Source organism: Tachysurus vachellii, chromosome 18, assembly GCF_030014155.1.
Source record: "Tachysurus vachellii isolate PV-2020 chromosome 18, HZAU_Pvac_v1, whole genome shotgun sequence".
NCBI lineage: Eukaryota > Metazoa > Chordata > Actinopteri > Siluriformes > Bagridae > Tachysurus > Tachysurus vachellii.
The window spans coordinates 2,946,588-2,965,742 of NC_083477.1; the positions used below are offsets into that span (position 1 = coordinate 2,946,588).

The 19,155-nt window shown below is 42.9% G+C and overlaps 1 protein-coding gene across 5 annotated transcripts in view; it reads left to right on the forward strand.

Moving 5' to 3' along the window:
- Positions 1 to 18,879, forward strand: part of wipi1 (WD repeat domain, phosphoinositide interacting 1) — a 25,636-nt gene extending 6,757 nt beyond the window's left edge. For 2 of the 5 annotated variants that reach the window (XM_060893141.1, XM_060893140.1), the window contains 12 exons: positions 3,014 to 3,096; positions 5,273 to 5,442; positions 6,663 to 6,759; positions 7,024 to 7,121; positions 7,531 to 7,623; positions 7,715 to 7,785; positions 7,914 to 8,021; positions 9,745 to 9,909; positions 10,017 to 10,124; positions 13,334 to 13,443; positions 14,450 to 14,550; positions 18,248 to 18,879. In XM_060893141.1, the coding sequence (XP_060749124.1) occupies positions 3,014 to 3,096; positions 5,273 to 5,442; positions 6,663 to 6,759; positions 7,024 to 7,121; positions 7,531 to 7,623; positions 7,715 to 7,785; positions 7,914 to 8,021; positions 9,745 to 9,909; positions 10,017 to 10,124; positions 13,334 to 13,443; positions 14,450 to 14,550; positions 18,248 to 18,298 (1,255 nt within the window). In that variant the 3' untranslated portion in view covers positions 18,299 to 18,879. Of the gene's footprint in view, positions 1 to 3,013; positions 3,097 to 5,272; positions 5,443 to 6,662; positions 6,760 to 7,023; positions 7,122 to 7,530; positions 7,624 to 7,714; positions 7,786 to 7,913; positions 8,022 to 9,744; positions 9,910 to 10,016; positions 10,125 to 13,333; positions 13,444 to 14,449; positions 14,568 to 18,247 lie in introns of all 5 variants that reach the window. The other 3 variants (XM_060893144.1, XM_060893143.1, XM_060893142.1) reach the window with 3 other exon arrangements.
- Positions 18,880 to 19,155: the final 276 nt, after the last annotated feature.

Genomic DNA, 19,155 nt, shown 5'->3' on the forward strand with positions numbered 1-19,155 from the left:
TATCTATCTATCTATCTATCTATCTATCTATCTATCTATCTATCTATCTATCTATCTATCTGCCTGTCTGCCTGTCTTTCTATCTATCTGCTTGTCTGTCTGTCTTTCTGTCTATCTATCTATCTATCTATCTATCTATCTATCTATCTATCTATCTATCTATCTATCTGCCTGTCTTTCTATCTATCTGCTTGTCTGTCTGTCTGTCTTTCTGTCTATCCATCTATCTATCTATCTATCTATCTGCCTGTCTTTCTATCTATCTGCCTGTCTGCCTGTCTTTCTATCTATCTGCTTGTCTGTCTCTGTCTATCTATCTATCTATCTATCTATCTATCTATCTGCCTGTCTTTCTATCTATCTGCTTGTCTGTCTGTCTGTCTTTCTGTCTATCCATCTATCTATCTATCTATCTATCTATCTATCTATCTATCTATCTATCTATCTATCTATCTATCTATCTGTCTGTCTTTCTGTCTGTCTGCCATTGATCCGTTTGACGTCTTTTGACCACAACCTGCTAACGAGTCACTCCAAAGCGATGCAGCTACAAGCGGATCTTATTCAGGAATTAAGATTATAAGGGACATCTTTAGACATCTGTACCGTTACTGGTGTAACTCGTGTTTGTAATAAAAGGAATGCCGAGCATGTAGCTCATCCACAACAAACAGGATTTTGTCGTTAAGGCATTTAGTCGGAAGACGTCCGAAGACAGGAACAGACACGAACAGCTATGTGGACAGGAATGAAGAAGAGGCTGTGAAACAGATGTGTGTCTCTGATCAACATCTGAACGTGTTCGTTACAGCAGCTCACTGTGATGGCCTGCAGGGATTTCAGTGCCAGATTTCATTACACGTGAAATAAAATCAGAACTAAACATACTTTAACAGTTAATCATTTTTAGGCAGGTGAGAACATGCTGATGGCACTCAAGGTAACGTCGGTCCAGAAAGAGTTTTCAGTCTCTGAATAGACTCGACTTCAGGAAGTCAGTCAGATTTTTTCCCTGTAGGCGTGGAGATGTAAGCAACAAGACATATCTGTGGCATTAGCACTGAAAGAAAGTTCTGGAGATTTGTTTAAACATCAACAACGGACAACGGAATACGACAAACAAACCACTTTAATATTTAGGGATTTAAACAATTTGTCATTAAAATGATTTTATTTCCTCAGTTACGTCTTTAGTGTTGATAAATAAATACCATACAGTACCGTACTATTACACAAGTACCATAAACAGACAGAATGTTGTTCTGATTACTAACATGTCAGTGTGAATGGAAGTCTTCATGCCCTCTGTGTTTACCTGATCTGTCTCTCTGTCAAGATATTTATTTACAAGTCTTTCTGTATGATCGAATACCCGTCTTTCTACGTCCATATTTTTTTATTGTATAATCCTGTCAGATTTCTCGTCTATTTATCTGTCTATCTATCTATCTGTCTTTCTGTCTGTCTGCCTGGCTTTCTTTATTTCTGTCTGTCTGTCTATCTTTCTGTCTATCTTTCTGCCTGTCTTTCTGTCTGTCTATCTGTCTGTCTATCTGTCTGTCTGTCTATCTATCTATCTATCTATCTATCTATCTATCTATCTATCTGCCTGTCTTTATTTCTATCTATCTATCTATCTATCTATCTATCTATCTATCTATCTATCTATCTATCTATCTATCTATCTATCTCTGTCTATCTGTCTATCTATCTATCTATCTATCTATCTATCTATCTATCTATCTATCTATCTATCTGCCTGTCTTTCTTTCTGTCTATCTATCTGCCTGTCTTTCTTTCTGTCTATCTATCTGCCTGCCTGCCTGTCTTTCTTTATTTCTATCTATCTATCTATCTATCTATCTATCTATCTATCTATCTATCTATCTATCTATCTATCTATCTATCTGCCTGCCTGCCTGCCTGCCTGTCTTTCTATCTGTCTTTCTGCTTGTCTATCTATCTATCTATCTATCTATCTATCTATCTATCTATCTATCTATCTATCTATCTATCTATCTATCTATCTGTCAACGTATCTATCTATCTATCTATCTATCTATCTATCTATCTATCTATCTATCTATCTATCTATCTATCTATCTATCTATCTGTCTATCATATATAAATATCCCACAAAGAGCCTGTTTCACTATTGGTTTATTAATCAGTACACTTTCTGTCTGTATTTACACACCAGCCAGTCCATAGGTCACTAGACAGTGTGTGTTTATCATGTATCGTTATCTCTGTACTGCTCCACGTTGGATATGTAGTGATACATTGGCTGAAGTTAACGAGAACGTCCGCGTCGTTCGTACCAGCTGTCCGTCTCAGCGGAACAGAACATAAACTCATGATAAACTTTGAGGTTGTTTGAGGACAAGTAAAATAGCTAGAGGGAATGCGTAGCCTTCTTGAACTCGTCTTCTGGTGTTAATGATTATTAAGGAGGATGATTAGCTTAATTAGTAAACAGTGAAGCCAAAATTCATACCCTGAAGCGCGAAAGCGCTCCTATAACACGAGATGAGCTGCTTTAACGAAGCCTTATGACTCACAACCCCAACAGGAATTACAAGTACATCGGATTTCAATGGGTTTCCATATCCCTCCTAGCTGTAGGTTACAGTAAGCTGTAGGTTACAGTAAGCTGTAAGTGACAGTAAGCTGTAGGTTATAGTAAGCTGTAGGTTACAGTAAGCTGTAGGTTACAGTAAGCTGTAAGTGACAGTAAGCTGTAGGTGACAGTAAGCTGTAGGTGACAGTAAGCTGTAGGTTACAGTAAGCTGTAAGTGACAGTAAGCTGTAGGTGACAGTAAGCTGTAGGTGACAGTAATATCGATGTATTGTTAATAATTTCTCTAGAATGTTCCCGATGTGAATCAGTGAGTTTATTCAATTTCATTCGAGGAAAATACGACCATATCCATGTCACAGCTTTTTAAATGTCATCAGGAATGGTTGTACATGGTACACAAAACAGCTTTGTATTCTCTTTTTGTTTTTGTAGCTCGCTGGCTGTGGGAACTAAGGAAGGTTACAGACTGTTCTCGGTCACCGCCGTGGATAAACTGGAGTGCATTCACGAAAGCGGTAAGAACAAGAAATGTCTCCTTTAGGTTCGGTTAATCGCTCAGTCAGTCTGTCTCGGGACATGATACTGTAATGCTGGAAAATATTTGATTATTACAGTTATATAATCCTTAGTGAACAGAGCATGTTGTTAAAGGAAAATAATCAACTATGTGGTGGTGTGATGCAGCCCAAGGTGAGGCGATGATTTTCTTATAACATTTATTTTCTGAAGCCTTTCTTTTAGCGATGCTCCGATTGATCGGCCACCGATCTCGGTCGGCCGATATTGGCTAAAAATAGCTTGATCCCCAAAAGCGCCGATCACGTGACGTAAATTACTCGCGCGACTTTTTCACACGTGCATGCACGGCGCACAGGTAAACAACAGCAGAGCGGAGCTTGCCAGTAGCAACAGGAGTTCTCTCGTCTGGAAGTTTTTCGAAGTGTCCGATAAAGACCTAAAGTTAGCCGTTTGCAATGTATGTCGTGATGAAATCCCTCGATGTGGAAGCAAGCAACGGCATTTTAATACCACTAACATGATTAGGCATCTTAGAACACGACATACAACTGAATATGAGAAACTAAACCAGCCGAAGCCAACAACATCCCCATCCCCTCAACCAGCCGACCGTGAGTGATGCATTTAAACTAGCAGTGATGCGAGTGTGAGTGACGCCTTTTATGATTGAGACCTGAAGGATTTTGTACTCCGTGTTAGTAGGCCGAGGCCCAGCATGTTTTGGTTTGAAACATTTTGTGGCCAATTGTTTAATTTTAATATATTAAACATTTTATTTACATTTTATTTACATTTTACAAGTAGCCTGGACCTGTGTAACCTCATACCATCCCAAGTTCATCTGGTTGGTAACTATCTGCTTGGCCTCCTTGTTTCTCTGCCTTGTTATTTTAGAAAGGATGGCATTGGCTTACAGTAGCTTTCATTATTTTATTAGTTGAATCCTCAACTACATCAGACGTTCATAATAATAACAGAAACACTTGCCATAGTTTTGTCCTTTGTGGCAGTAACCAGTTTTGGTGTAACGAGTTTTACATTTTGCTGCCAATTATAAAATGTAATCAGTGTATTACGAGGCTACATCCCATTAAGCTGATCTGATGTGTGTTGGTCTGCCTGACCCCTCTTTGTTTGGAATAATTTTAAGTTACTCTGCCTTATTTGGGGGGGGGGCACGGTGGCTTAGTGGTTAGCACGTTCACCTCACACCTCCAGGGTTAGGGGTTCGATTCCCGCCTCCACCTTGTGTGTGTGGAGTTTGCATGTTCTCCCCATGCCTCGGGGGTTTCCTCCGGGTACTCCGGTTTCCTCCCCCGGTCCAAAGACATGCATGGTAGGTTGATTGGCATCTCTGGAAAATTGTTCGTAGTGTGTGATTGCGTGTGTGATTGCGTGAGTGAATGAGTGTGTGTGTGCCCTGCGATGGGGGATGTATCTTGCCTTGATGCCCGATGACGCCTGAGATAGGCACAGGCTCCCCGTGACCCGAGGTAGTTCGGATAAGCGGTAGAAGATGAATGAATGAATGAATGCCTTATTTGGGAAAGATGGCCTACAGTAGCTCTCATTTTCAAGTTCTCATTTTCTAAAATCTCATTTTTTTCTCAATACAGTTAATTTAGAGTTAATTTCATTTCTAAAAATGGTGCAAACGCTGCTAGATTATAGATAAAAGATTCCCATTCCCCTGCCATTCTGTGATCGGCAGATCATGGTCTTGGTGATCGGTGATCGGCCTCAAAAATGCTGATCGGAGATTCTCTACTTTCTTTCTTATATACGCCACAAATTTATTTTTATCGGTTTATAATTACATTTAATGTTGAGAAATAACCACACTAGGTCGTTTTTTTTTTTTGTTTGTTTTTCTTACAAAATACTGATTCTGGAGGCTTTTTCCACAAAAGTTGTTACTAGAACGAGAAACAATGACATATTAGAAGGAGAGCATTGCTATAAACAGCTAAATTCCTGTCAGAGTTGCTGTTATAGAAAACGAATCAACACCTTCTGACCAATCAGAACTCAGAACTCCATCCACATGGCTGTGGTATATAATACATGGAACTACGCATTACACAACTGTTACTGAACCGAAACTAGTCCTCTGAACCCCTCCGTAAATACCGTGTGCACGATGACGCCGAGGTGTTGTGTGTTTCGTTTCAGCCGAGAATCCGGACGTCTACATTGTGGAGCGTTTGTTCTCCAGCAGCCTGGTGGTGGTGGTGAGTCACTCGATGCCGCGGCGCATGAACGTCTACCACTTCAAGAAAGGAACGGAGATCTGCAACTACAGCTACTCCAACTCCGTGCTCTCCGTGCGCCTCAACCGACAGGCAAGGCCAAGATATTACCTCATCGGCACAATACAGTTGTGTCAGAATGCTGGTTTTTGTTTATTCGTTAGCGGTGCGAGTCGATGCGGCGTGTTAATAAACTATATCCTCTGATCACCAACTCACTAGAGCAAGAGGCTTACGTAGCAAGCTGGTAAAGGACGATATGTACTGTAGCAAGTGTAAGGGACGATTTTATATATATAGAATATACTGAACATTTAACTAGCTAGCTTACAGCTTTACAGTTTTATAAGTTGTTTATCAGAATCGGAATTATAGCGAGCGGGAAGGTGCAGAGTCAAGAGAAATGACATCAGGTTGTTTCGAATATCAACATATTCCTCAGATGTGTGGGAAAAATTGCTGAGAAAAGACTCAGTAAGACTAGAATTACCCTGTAATTACACGTAGCTTCAGCTGCTAATTCAGCTTGCATTGGATCCACCATCAGATCTAACAGTTTTTTTTTTCTCACAAGTTAGATAGACAGACTGATAGACAGACTGATAGACAGACTGATAGACAGACTGATAGACAGATAGATAGACAGATAGACAGATAGATAGATAGATCATATTATCTATGATCTATAAACATCTCACAGATTCCAGCAGTAGCCACAAAAATAGGCAATAAGGTATGCAATAAATGCTAAAAAAAAAAGTAATAAAAAGTAATAAATGTAAATTTTAAAAGTCTTGTGCAAATTGGAGTGTTAAAGGTGAAACAGTAATAAAATTTTGCAAGTAAAAAAGATTAACAGTGAACCCTGGTGAACAATTTTCCTTTACGGTTTCTGATGTTTTATGGCTATGATGGATTAAAGAGTGCGTGTGAGCGTGCGTGTGAGCGTGTGTGTGAGCGTGTGTGTGAGCGTGTGTGTGAGCGTGTGTGTGAGCGTGTGTGTGAGCGTGTGTGTGAGCGTGTGTGTGAGCGTGTGTGTGAGCGTGTGTGTGAGCGTGTGTGTGAGCGTGTGTGTGAGCGTGTGTGTGAGCGTGTGTGTGAGAGCGCGCGTGTGCGAGCGCGCGTGTGCGAGCGCGCGTGTGCGAGCGCGCGTGTGCGAGCGCGCGTGTGCGAGCGCATGTGCATACTTGTGTGCGAGTGTGCATGCATGTGTGCGCGTACGTGTGTGTGCGCGTACGCGTGTGTGTGTACGTGCGTGTGTGTGTGCGTTTGTGCGCTAGTGTGCTCATGTGCGTGTGCGTCTTATTCCACAGAGGCTGGTGGTTTGTCTGGAAGAGTCCATTTACATCCACAACATAAAGGACATGAAGCTTCTGAAGACTCTCCTGAACACACCATCTAATCCCTCAGGTAGTTACACATATAAATACACGTGTATGAAGTTCTCACAAGAAGCAGTTTTTAAACAGTGTAAAAAAGCTGTATTTATGAGGGCGTTGTTGCTAAGCAACTGGAAAACAGCTGAGCATTTAACTAGCTAGCAATTTACAGTTTTTATAGAAAATGTATAAATGCACGTTCTGGTACCTCTAGCTTTAAATGTGTTTGTACAAACGTGACATCTGGTTGTAAAGTTAGAGCCATGAGTTAAACCCTGTGTGGGATTCTCTACAGGTCTCTGTGCTCTCTCTATCAACCATTCCAAATCTTACCTGGCATATCCTGGCAGCGCCACCATCGGAGAAATCACTATTTATGACGCCAACAATCTGGTAAACGCACCACAAACGTAGCTAAAAGCTCATGATGACTGTATAGTCTTTAGAGCAGAAGACTGGGTGATGACCCAGATATATTCCGTACAGAACGATGGCAGTCAATGCTAAGCATTCATGACTACATGTGTTTACATCCCTAACACTCTTTTATTCTCTGTGTGATGGGAGATTTATGTTGTAGCTACAGGTTTGGGTTATAAATAGTTATACAATGCTGGAGCATTCTGTCTGACTTTTAACCATGAACGATTAAAAACGCTTCTCTAATGCTTTAATAGCTTTTTGATACACATAACTATTCACAATACCTTTATAAGAGATGGCTGCTCTGTTTGAACGAAGACACACAAGGTGTGTGTGTGTGTGTGTGTGTTTTTTCTTATCTTTGTTTTTCCACACACAGAACACAGTGACCGAGATTTCAGCTCACGACAGTCAGTTAGCCGCCATCACCTTCAATGCCTCAGGCACCAAACTGGCCAGCGCTTCAGAGAGGGTAAACACACACATACACATACACACAGGCACACACACACACACAGACACACACACAAAACCTGAGACCGATGTGTCCCGTGTTCTTCTAGGGCACAGTGATTCGAGTGTTCTCCATTCCGGAAGGACAGAGACTGTTTGAGTTCCGCAGAGGAATGAAAAGGTCGAGATAAGGTTTTTTTTAGTTAGTTTATGGTTCAAATTTTATTTTTTAATCTTTGTAGTATTGACTTGCCCCTTGCTTAAAGTGTGTGTGTGTGTGTGTGTGTGTGTGTGTGTGTGTGTGCGCAGATACGTGAACATCAGCTCTCTGTCCTTCAGTCCTGATGCTCAGTTCCTGTGTGCTTCGAGCAATACTGAGACGGTCCACATCTTCAAACTAGAACAGCATGGACATGGGTATGGGTAGTACACACACACACACACACACACACACACACACACACACACACACACACACACACACACACACATGCAGGGAGAAAACTCACACTTGTACAGACACAAAAATGCACAAACTCATTTTGAGAAACACGTATGGAGAGTATACACGCACACACAGGTATGGGGTAGTGAACACACACACAGGTATGGGTTAGTGAACACACACACACACTCAGGTATGGGGTAGTGAACACACAGGTATGGGGTAGTGAACACACACACACAGGTATGGGGTAGTGAACACACACACACAAACACACACTCAGGTATGGGGTAGCGAACACACACACAGGTATGGGTAGCGAACACACACACACAGGTATGGGGTAGCGAACACACACACAGGTATGGGGTAGTGAACACACACACACAGGTATGGGGTAGTGAACACACACACACAAACACATACTCAGGTATGGGGTAGTGAACACACACACACAGGTATGAGGTAGCGAACACACACACACAGGTATGGGGTAGTGAACACACACACAAACACATACTCAGGTATGGGGTAGTGAACACACACACACAGGTATGAGGTAGCGAACACACACACACAGGTATGGGGTAGTGAACACACACACACAGGTATGGGGTAGTGAACACACACACACAAACACACACTCAGGTATGGGGTAGCGAACACACACACAGGTATGGGTAGCGAACACACACACACAGGTATGGGGTAGCGAACACACACACAGGTATGGGGTAGTGAACACACACACACAGGTATGGGGTAGTGAACACACACACACAAACACATACTCAGGTATGGGGTAGTGAACACACACACACAGGTATGAGGTAGCGAACACACACACACAGGTATGGGGTAGTGAACACACACACACAGGTATGAGGTAGCGAACACACACACACAGGTATGGGGTAGTGAACACACACACACAGGTATGGGGTAGTGAACACACACACACACAGGTATGAGGTAGCGAACACACACACACAGGTATGGGGTAGTGAACACACACACAAACACATACTCAGGTATGGGGTAGTGAACACACACACACAGGTATGAGGTAGCGAACACACACACACAGGTATGGGGTAGTGAACACACACACACACAGGTATGGGGTAGTGAACACACACACAAACACACACACAGGTATGGGGTAGTGAACACACACACACAGGTATGGGGTAGTGACACACAAACATATACCTACAGGTGTACACACTCTTTTTGCATATAGATTTAAGAAAGCAAGCCAGGGCTTAAACACAAGTACTTGTGGCGTTAACAGGTGAGAGATGAGAAATTTCATTAGATTAAATAATAAGGAATAAAACACATGAATCCAGGCTGTGACCAGCAAACCAATAAGGACAGTTGTGCTACGATGCAGCCTGATGCCCAGAGTGATTATATACAGTGATTAATTAAACAGAGACATAAATGCTCCATGAAACAAGTTAGTACCTTTATTATTTACTGAAGTTATAGCAGCTATAAACAGTCATTACTTCAACAGACTCTCTCTCGTCTCTCTCTCTTTGTTGTGATAAGCAGAAAGAAGTGTATGGTAGAAATCGGATCTTTTTTGGTTTGTCAGTTAGACTGTATGCTTACTCACCTCATCTGTGTGTGTGTGTGTGTGTGTGTGTGTGTGTGTGTGTGTGTGTGTGTGTGTGTGTGTGTGTGTAGTGGGGAGGAGGAGAACCCCTCGTGGTCAGCGTATGTGGGGAAGATGTTTTCTGCAGCGAGCAGCTACCTGCCAGCGCAGGTTTCAGGAATGATGAGTCAGGATCGAGCGTTCGCCACGGTCCGCCTTAACACACAAGGCCACAAACACACCTGCACTTTAACAACGTGAGTGTTTATACACTAACACACACACACACACACACTCCCATGTTATTATTATGTCATATATATATATTGTATATATGTCGTTCTGTTTGCTCTGTAACTTTCAGAATCCAGAAGCTTCCGCGGCTTCTCGTAGCCTCGTCTGAAGGGCAGCTCTTTATTTATAACATCGACCCTCAGGACGGGGGCGAGTGCATGCTGGTACACACACACAGGTGAGAACGAACAAGAACAAGCGCTGTAATGATTCCTTAACTGTCGCTCCGCTCGGCCGCGCGAATCGTCGAGGGCTTAAACATTAGCAGATGGATTTACTTTCAGAGAGAATTTCTGTGTACACAAAAAAACACACAAACCATAAAAAAAGGACAGGTAAAGTGCGGTAAATCAAAATAGGATTAAAAACCGTTGCACATTTTAAAAATATAGCAACATCTGTATGGATGCTTGTGGAAGTCAAGTGAGTCAAGTGAAAACTCAGAAATTTAAAGATTTATATATTATAGCAAAATTCCTGTTTTAGTGTATTTAATTTTGCATCCCATAATTTTTGCATTCCACAAAGTGCATAATTACAAACTTAAACACCGACTGATGAAGTAAAATCAAGTTCTTTAATTGTTTTTACACCGAACAGCAGAGAGAGTCGACGCACTGTATTTCCTTCTTTCACCACTAAAGTGTGCTGTCGAGTCACACTTTAATGTATCGAGTCACACGTTAATTCACCTGCTAGATTAAAGGTGGGGTCTCCGTTGTTGGAAAGCCAATGTTGACGTTTGAAATCGGCAAAACAAACACACCCCTAACCCAAATGGGTCCCACCCCTGTTTTGATAGCTCCGCCCCACACATACACCAGACAAGTATAACCCAGACAACTATTATGGCGGAACCTGTTGAGGCAGATGACCGAGGGAAGATTTTTATCAATAAATGAACTCAATGAGTAATACTATGGTGATACAAATGTGTTTTTGTAGTACTGTGTGTTGTACCGTAAGAGGTTTAGCTCCGTTTCACGCTGAAGACGTTCAGTTCGCACCAGCGCTGGAAAGCTGATCCTATATTAACCCTAGGGATGTACCGATACCTCTTTTTCTCTTCCGATCCGATTCCGATACCAGAGTTTGCCAGTATCGGCCCATTCCGATCCGATCCGATACCTGTGTTCTTTTCTACCTTTAAAACTAAAGAATGTATACAACTCATTTAGTTATTAAGATTTATTTGTTTCTGGCAAAGAAATACAAAAATTCCCTTTGACATGTTTAACGCGCTGAGGTAAATGGAAAGGCTGCCTGCTAAACTTGCCTGTCTGTTGCAGGCGGTTGTGCAACATATTTCCTATAGAATTTCATTCATTTTCATTTTCATTTTCATTTCATTTCATTTCATTTCATTCATTTTCATTTTTTCATTCACTCATTTTCTACCGCTTATCCGAACTACCTCGGGTCACGGGGAGCCTGTGCCTATCTCAGGCGTCTTCGGGCATCAAGGCAGTATACACCCTGGAGGGCAGGGCACACACACACACTCTCATTCACTCACACACTCACACACTACGGACAATTTTCCAGAGATGCCAATCAACCTACCATGCATGTCTTTGGACCGGGGGAGGAAACCGGAGTACCCGGAGGAAACCCCCGAGGCACGGGGAGAACATGCAAACTCCACACACACAAGGTGGAGGCGGGAATCGAACCCCCAACCCTGGAGGTGTGAGGCGAACGTGCTAACGACTAAGCCACCGTGCCCCCCTCCTATAGAATTTATTATATTTATTTTCATTAATGTAATTTAATATATAAGTGTATTTTTCTTATAAGTTCAAGCAATAGTTAGTTAATTGACATTATTCAACCACCACGGGCGTGGGCGTCGGAAGTAAATAAAAAGTGGGCGTGTCCTGTCCCACACACATATAATGGTTCGGACGCCCATGGATTTCAGGAAGCAGGAGCGTGATAAATGCTGTAGGTAAAACGCGGAATGGAGTTTAATTTATTAGGGCGTTCCTCAAGCGGAATGGATTCGACTGGCGTCGCTCTGAAAAGTGCGATTTGGATCGGTCATGCACCACCGGTACCCGATCCACTCAAAATGCTTGGATCGGCACCGATACGGATCCAAAATATCGGATCGGTACATCCCTAATTAACACGGGTCCTACTTCTTGCCTTAGCGTAAGCCTTTCTTTGTTTTTATCCTCCGTGTCAATGTTAAAATCGCTTTCTGCTAATGTCACACACACGCACTGAACACTCTCTCCGCCCATATTGACAAGACACGCCCCTTTCTGCTCATTGGCTACACGTTAGTTTGGTTTTTGTTTTGTTTTGCGGCCCGACTCGGTTTCCGACGCATTTCTCAAACAACGGAGACCCCAACTTTAAGGACAATGCTCTGTTTGTGCGTTCAGCTTCACCTGGGGTTTATGAGTTTATACCGAAGTCACTTCAGTCGGAACAAGCTGGAGGTTTAACTTCTGTTTTCATGAAAATGACGAACAAACAATTCGTTTGGCTTTTTTAATCGATTTATGAAGTCAATGTAAACTTTATTACAATTTCCAGTCCTAATTTCTAAGGTAGTTCGCTTGTATTTCAGTACTTTTCAGCCTAAACCAAACACATAACTGATTTACTGTCAACAACAGAAGCTGCAGTCGTGATTCCGCTATGATTTCTTACTTACACGTCCCCCAGTTTGAAGAAAACCTCGAGTCATAATTACGACATTGACTCGGCGTTCTTGCACGTCCATCTGATCAATACGATCTTTCTGACATGACTTAAAAGCAGTATAATGAGTTTACACGAGTAAGAGGCAAAGCAGCAGGTGTCCTGCGGTGTCGTGACCCGTCCTACAGCACCGGCTGTCTGTCCAACATCCCAGAATCTCACCTTTACTCTCTGCTCAGTTCAGTTTCTCCCAACATTTATTTCTCATCCCGGGGGGGGGTTTTGTGCGAAAACATGAACTAAATAACACCGGGTTCATCTTTGTTCCTAGTGTTGCGTAATGAAGGGAATGTTCCGTGCCTCGCTGCGTGCAGGATAAGAATCAGGGCAGGTGTGGTGTGATGTGAGCTGATGTGAAGTGCAGATCATTAGATTAGCGTAACAGCATGAAAAGCTTTTTATTCCTTTTATCCCACAGCAGTTTGCCGAGGTCAGTGATATCAGATGAGCCAGTGATCAGATTCCATTTGGAATTGATCCAATCAGGGTTAAGATCACAGCACTGTTTTTTTTTTTCTTCTTCTTCTTCAGCAGCTTCCTAATTGTTTATAATGTAGATCGTCTAACTTGTTTTCTAACTTTGTCGACTTGTTTTTGTTGAGTCGTGTGCTGTTGTTTTTTTTTGTATCACAAATGAATCGCTACAGCATATCCGATTGACCTTTGACCTTTCAGGCTGTTAGGATCGGAAGACAAAGCCGAGGTGTCTGAGGGAACAGTGGCTCCTTCTTACGCTGCCACAGCAGCCATTGGCACCTGCGGACCTGCTTCTGCCACACTAACCGGTACACACTGCATACACACACTTAGCATACGCACTGCTTACTCACACTCAGCATACACACACACTGCGTACATACACTTTGAACACACTCAAACTGCACGCACGCACACACTGCATACAAACACACACACTGCACACACACACTGAATACACACACGCACACACACTGCATACCAGCACACTGCATACCAACACACTGCATACCAACACACACACACACATAAGCACACTGCATACACACACACAATCAAACTGCATACCAACACACACACACACACACACATACATAGGCACACTGAATACACACACTGCATACAACACACACACAGGCACACTGAATACACACACACTAAACACACTCAAACTGCATACCAACACACACACACACACACAGAAACATGTACACTGCATACCAACACACTCAAACTGCATAGACTCACACACTGCATACACACACTCACACACCAAAACTGCGCACACACACACACACACACACACACACACACACATTCAATTCATTACAGTTTAAACACTGCCCAAGAAACTTGCACATTTCTCCTAAGTTTTACTGCACTGTTTAATTCTGGACTTGTATATATTTAATAATCGTCGTTGTTGTGGTCAGAGGAACTCAGGTTCATCACACCAGTGTGGTGGTGTTTATTGTCCTCTAACAGCACGGCTGAAGTGTTTTATTCCCCACTTAACCTGTGTTATAAACAGTGCCAGTCAAGTGACGTATATACAGTAACACAGATACGGCTGGTGAGTCTTTGTCCTGTTCCAGCGATACACAAGCTGGTGTGATGAGGAGATGTGGCAATGCCTCTCTTCTTAGGTTACTCACCAGCAAAGGGGTTCAGTGTGTGTGTATAGTGAGTAATGTGTGTGTGTATAGTGTGTATAATGTGTGTGTATAATGTCTGTATATAGTGTGTGTGTATAATGTGTGTATGAGTGTATATAATGTGTGTGTGACGTGTGTGTACACGCATGTCTCCTCTCAGGCTATTCCGAGGATGGAGGAGTGATGAAGGGCGAGGTGATTCCAGAGCACGAGTTCGCCGCCGGTCCCGTGTGCCTGGATGACGAGACCGAGTTTCCTCCAGTGAGCATTCAGACCCCGTAAATCCACCCAAATCACTAAACTCCGCCTCCATCTCCAACCTGCACCGTCTGTTCCACGGCAGTGGGTTTAACCGTGTGTGTGTTCGCATAGTGCAGTGTCATGTCCCTGGGGCTCAGGCTGTGTGTGTCACAGCAACAGTCACTAAGCTGATGGTCTTCACCTAAGTGATGATACGTAGAAACAGTCCTGATGGAAAGAGCTCAGAAGTTCACTCTCATGGTTCTCAGGGTTCCTGATGACAGGCGTGAGCGGAGATGAGAGATGAAGATAATGAGACGTCACTAAAACGATATTTTTACAGACATCCAGTCAGGCATTTTTAACGAAGGCAGACGTTTTATTTCACTACGGTCCTTTTTGCTCAAACTGACCTGCAGGTTAACAAATTAAATTTTTTTTTTTTCTTTTTCTAAAGCTATGAAGCTTCACAGATCTTGATGATGTAAATGTTTACGCAGTCCCCCCCCCCCAGCCTAAGTACCGTTTATATACGAAATCATTTTAATTTTGACTGAAAGCAATAACGTGGACGAAACCTAATGTCTGTTAGCAGGTTGAACAGCAAGTGTGCGACGGAAATGTCTATAAACAATTAAAAAAAAGCTAGCGATTATTATCTTCTTGAATCTTCTGTTTACTATCTTAAAAAAAAATACTAAGAAAATCAATGTATTGTCTAATGTCTATAATCAGAAACGGATCATGTCTCTCGTGTGTGTGTGTGTGTGTGTGTGTGTGTGTTTGTTTGTTTGTCCTATACCATGAAGTGCATTAAGTTGCAACTACATCCACATGACAGCTAGTGTTAGTTAGCGAGCTGATCTGCAGAAATCTTCACAAGCCTCATCTGGCCAAGAAATGACTACAAATAAAAATTGCAGACGTTACCGTGGTAACCGGTAGCTTTAAGGTGTTCTTATTTGTTAGCAACATTTAGACTCAGGCACCGAACCCATGAGGTTTGGAGCAAAACTGAACATTGTGGTCATGTGATCTTTGTGGTCATGTGATCTTTGTGGTCATGTGATCTTTGTGGTCATGTGATCTTTGTGGTCATGTGATCTTTGTGGTCATGTGATCTTCGTGGTCACGTGATTTTCGTGGTCACCTGGTCTTCGGCTGAACTTCTGCTTTAAGTTTGAGATCCAACAGTCGAATTAATTTACATGTCATAAAGCCCACAACAGCAAAAGTATGAATTTAACCCACATGATTCCTCATTTGTTTTATTTACTCTCATTATTTTGTCCCCCATGACATTTTTCCTCATCCTCTGGAAATGTTTACATCATCTGGAAAAGTATCCACAGACCCAGATCCAATCCGAAGCCTTTTTTTCTAGAGAAACCTTTCCGTCCTCTTCGTCTTTTTAACACGTGTTGAAATGTGTCTTTTATTTTGCACCTTATCTACATGTAGCTGCGTTGGCTTTGACCTGGTTTTCTGTCACACGCAATTTCTTTTGGTGGTGTTGTGACAAAAGCCACCTTCTTCTAGCATGAGACAAATGATTCAGATCTCAGCTGTTTCCACGCTTGTTTAATAGCTACCGAAATGTTGCGGAGGATTATGCAAAAATCCACATGACGACTACAGATACAAAAGCGGCGTAAAGGAAACGGCAACGAAAACATGCTAACGTTGGGCTCGTAATAATTGCAGGTCTTTTTTTTCGTCGTACAATCTGATCCAGAGAACCTTTATAAAATCCGGCTTAGATTTTATCATCTTAAGATGTCGTAAAACTGTAACTACATGTAATGAAAGTCTCACTTTAGCATACATACGGCTTTAGCGTAAATACGGACTACGTCTCGACCGTTCTGTCTCGTTTGGAGTAAACAAAACGTTTGGCCTGATTATTAGTTTTTTTGTTACCTAAAAAAAATTCTTACGTAATGAAAAACATGTCTGGCATGACTAATGTTGCCAAACTGGTGTGGCAATCAGCCATATGCAAAATCACCCAATCTGGCAACACAAGCATTTTTAAAGAGACACGAAGCCTGTGCACTTCCCCCAAGTCACTTTGTTTATCTTATTTAGCTTTGTTTCTCTGTTTAGATAAATATTAGATGAGGATCAGGTCAGTGGAGCTCTTACCCAGAATGCATTGCTGCAGCCTATACAATTTCCCAAATGTAGCCTTTAATTGTCTGTTGTTCGGTTTTTATTTATGTTCCTTCAACACTTTTAATCATATGCCGGTTAATGCAGTTTTGTTTTTCAGTGTTAGCAAAATGGTGATGGCTTCTTGACAGACAGCTGCAGAGAAATGTAAATTTCCAGAGAATGTAAAATAGCTAGCTAGCTACTGCACAAAACAGCTAGCAAACCAGCCAACAAATTGTAACAATGTTTAATACAGAAGTACATTGTTGTTGGTCTGTGGAGGGATTCCTGCCAACATGCTGCTGACTTCTGCTTTCTGATTGGTCAGGGAAGAGTTTAAGGCGAAGAACTTTCTGTAACAGAAGCTCAGACGCCAACGCAGCTGCAAATATCCCAGGTGTTTGACTCTGCACGTTCTCGTTTCTATAGTAACCGCAAGACGCTTATTGGCGTATCCGGAATCCGATGTTTGATTATGTCACAATTTTGGGAGAAGCCTCCAGCATCAGAGGAAGAAAAGTGAAAAGTGAAGAAAAAAAAACACATGACAAAGCTAACGAAGGTGATCTGATAGCTGCTGAAAGTGATAACCAGAACCCACTGGTTAGCTGGACGTTTTCACAACGTAAAAAGTGTCGATGCAGAAAGGAACAACGTGTTGATCATAAATTCACTCAGTGGCCAGAAACAGAAGATAACACAAGGGATTATTCATATTCATAGTGTCTGTGTGTGAGAGAGTGTGTCTGTGTGAGAGAGTGTGTCTGTGTGAGAGAGTGTGTCTGTGTGAGAGAGTGTGTCTGTGTGAGAGTGCGCGCGTGTCTGTGTGAGAGTGCGCGCGTGTCTGTGTGAGAGTGCGCGCGTGTCTGTGTGAGAGTGCGCGCGTGTCTGTGTGAGAGTGCGCGCGTGTCTGTGTGAGAGTGCGCGCGTGTCTGTGTGAGAGTGCGCGCGTGTCTGTGTGAGAGTGCGCGCGTGTCTGTGAGAGTGCGCGCGTGTCTGTGTGAGAGTGCGCGCGTGTCTGTGTGAGAGTGCGCGCGTGTCTGTGTGAGAGTGCGCGCGTGTCTGTGTGAGAGTGCGCGCGTGTCTGTGTGAGAGTGCGCGCGTGTCTGTGAGAGTGCGCGCGTGTCTGTGTGAGAGTGCGCGCGTGTCTGTGTGAGAGTGCGCGCGTGTCTGTGTGAGAGTGCGCGCGTGTCTGTGAGAGTGCGCGCGTGTCTGTGAGAGTGCGCGCGTGTCTGTGAGAGTGCGCGCGTGTCTGTGAGAGTGCGCGCGTGTCTGTGAGAGTGCGCGCGTGTCTGTGAGAGTGCGCGCGTGTCTGTGAGAGTGCGCGCGTGTCTGTGAGAGTGCGCGCGTGTCTGTGAGAGTGCGCGCGTGTCTGTGAGAGTGCGCGCGTGTCTGTGAGAGTGCGCGCGTGTCTGTGAGAGTGCGCGCAAGTGAGAGCGAGACTGTGAGAGATGTGATATGATCCCCTGTTAACTCACACTCCTGCTGTTGTTTATCTATAACACACCCAAGAGAATGTGAGACAGAACAATAAAAACTTTCTTGTGATTCTGGTTTCTGGTAGATAAATCGGTGTCTTGGTGGATCTCGTCGTGGCAGAACCGGCCATCTGTGAGAACCTTCACGCCGGAGCGGGACGACCCTCGGCACACGAGCCGGAACTAATTAAAAGCGTTTCAGGAATAATTAACCCAGATCCCGGACTAACCTAAGTGATTTCAGGGTGCTAACATGACGAGCAGAGAGAGAGAGAGAGGGAGCATCAGGAGGGTGTGCTGGTTGTTGCTCGCTCTCCTGAAGGGTGTGTTATATGCATGAACAAACCGTAGCCACAGACACGACACACGGTTCACCAGGATGTAAAACTGTAGCATCGTGTTCTGTTCTGTTACGTTCTATGATACTCTATTGTAATTCTGTTGTTTTATTCGTTTTTCTTTAACATGGTCATATTTACAGAAGGAATTTTGTTTTCTGTTGTTGTTTCGAACGTGTACTTGCTGTATTAATACCTAATCCATGTTTACACGTCATCGTCCTGAACACTAATACAGCAGGATGTGCTTTTAAATGTACGTGCCTATGATTTTATTTGTATTTTACGGAGTTGCTGGAAGACCAAAAAAAAGAAATAAAGAAAAAAGCATAAATAAAAAAAAGAGACTGTAGAGACTAGGAATAAAATTATGCAAAGCATTTCTCATGTCTGAGCTGATCTTTTTTTCCTGATATTCCCTCTGCTCCTGATCACGTTCCTGATACCTGAACGTTACACTGAGACACTGACACTGAATCTGAGACACTTTGACACAGACTGTGAATCAGTGAGGCTGAGACGCTAACACTTAGACACTGAGACACTGGCACACTGACATTGACACTGAATCTGAGACACTAAGACACTGACACAGAGACACTAACAGTGAGACACTGAATCTGAGACACTTTGACACCGACTGAATTAGTGACACT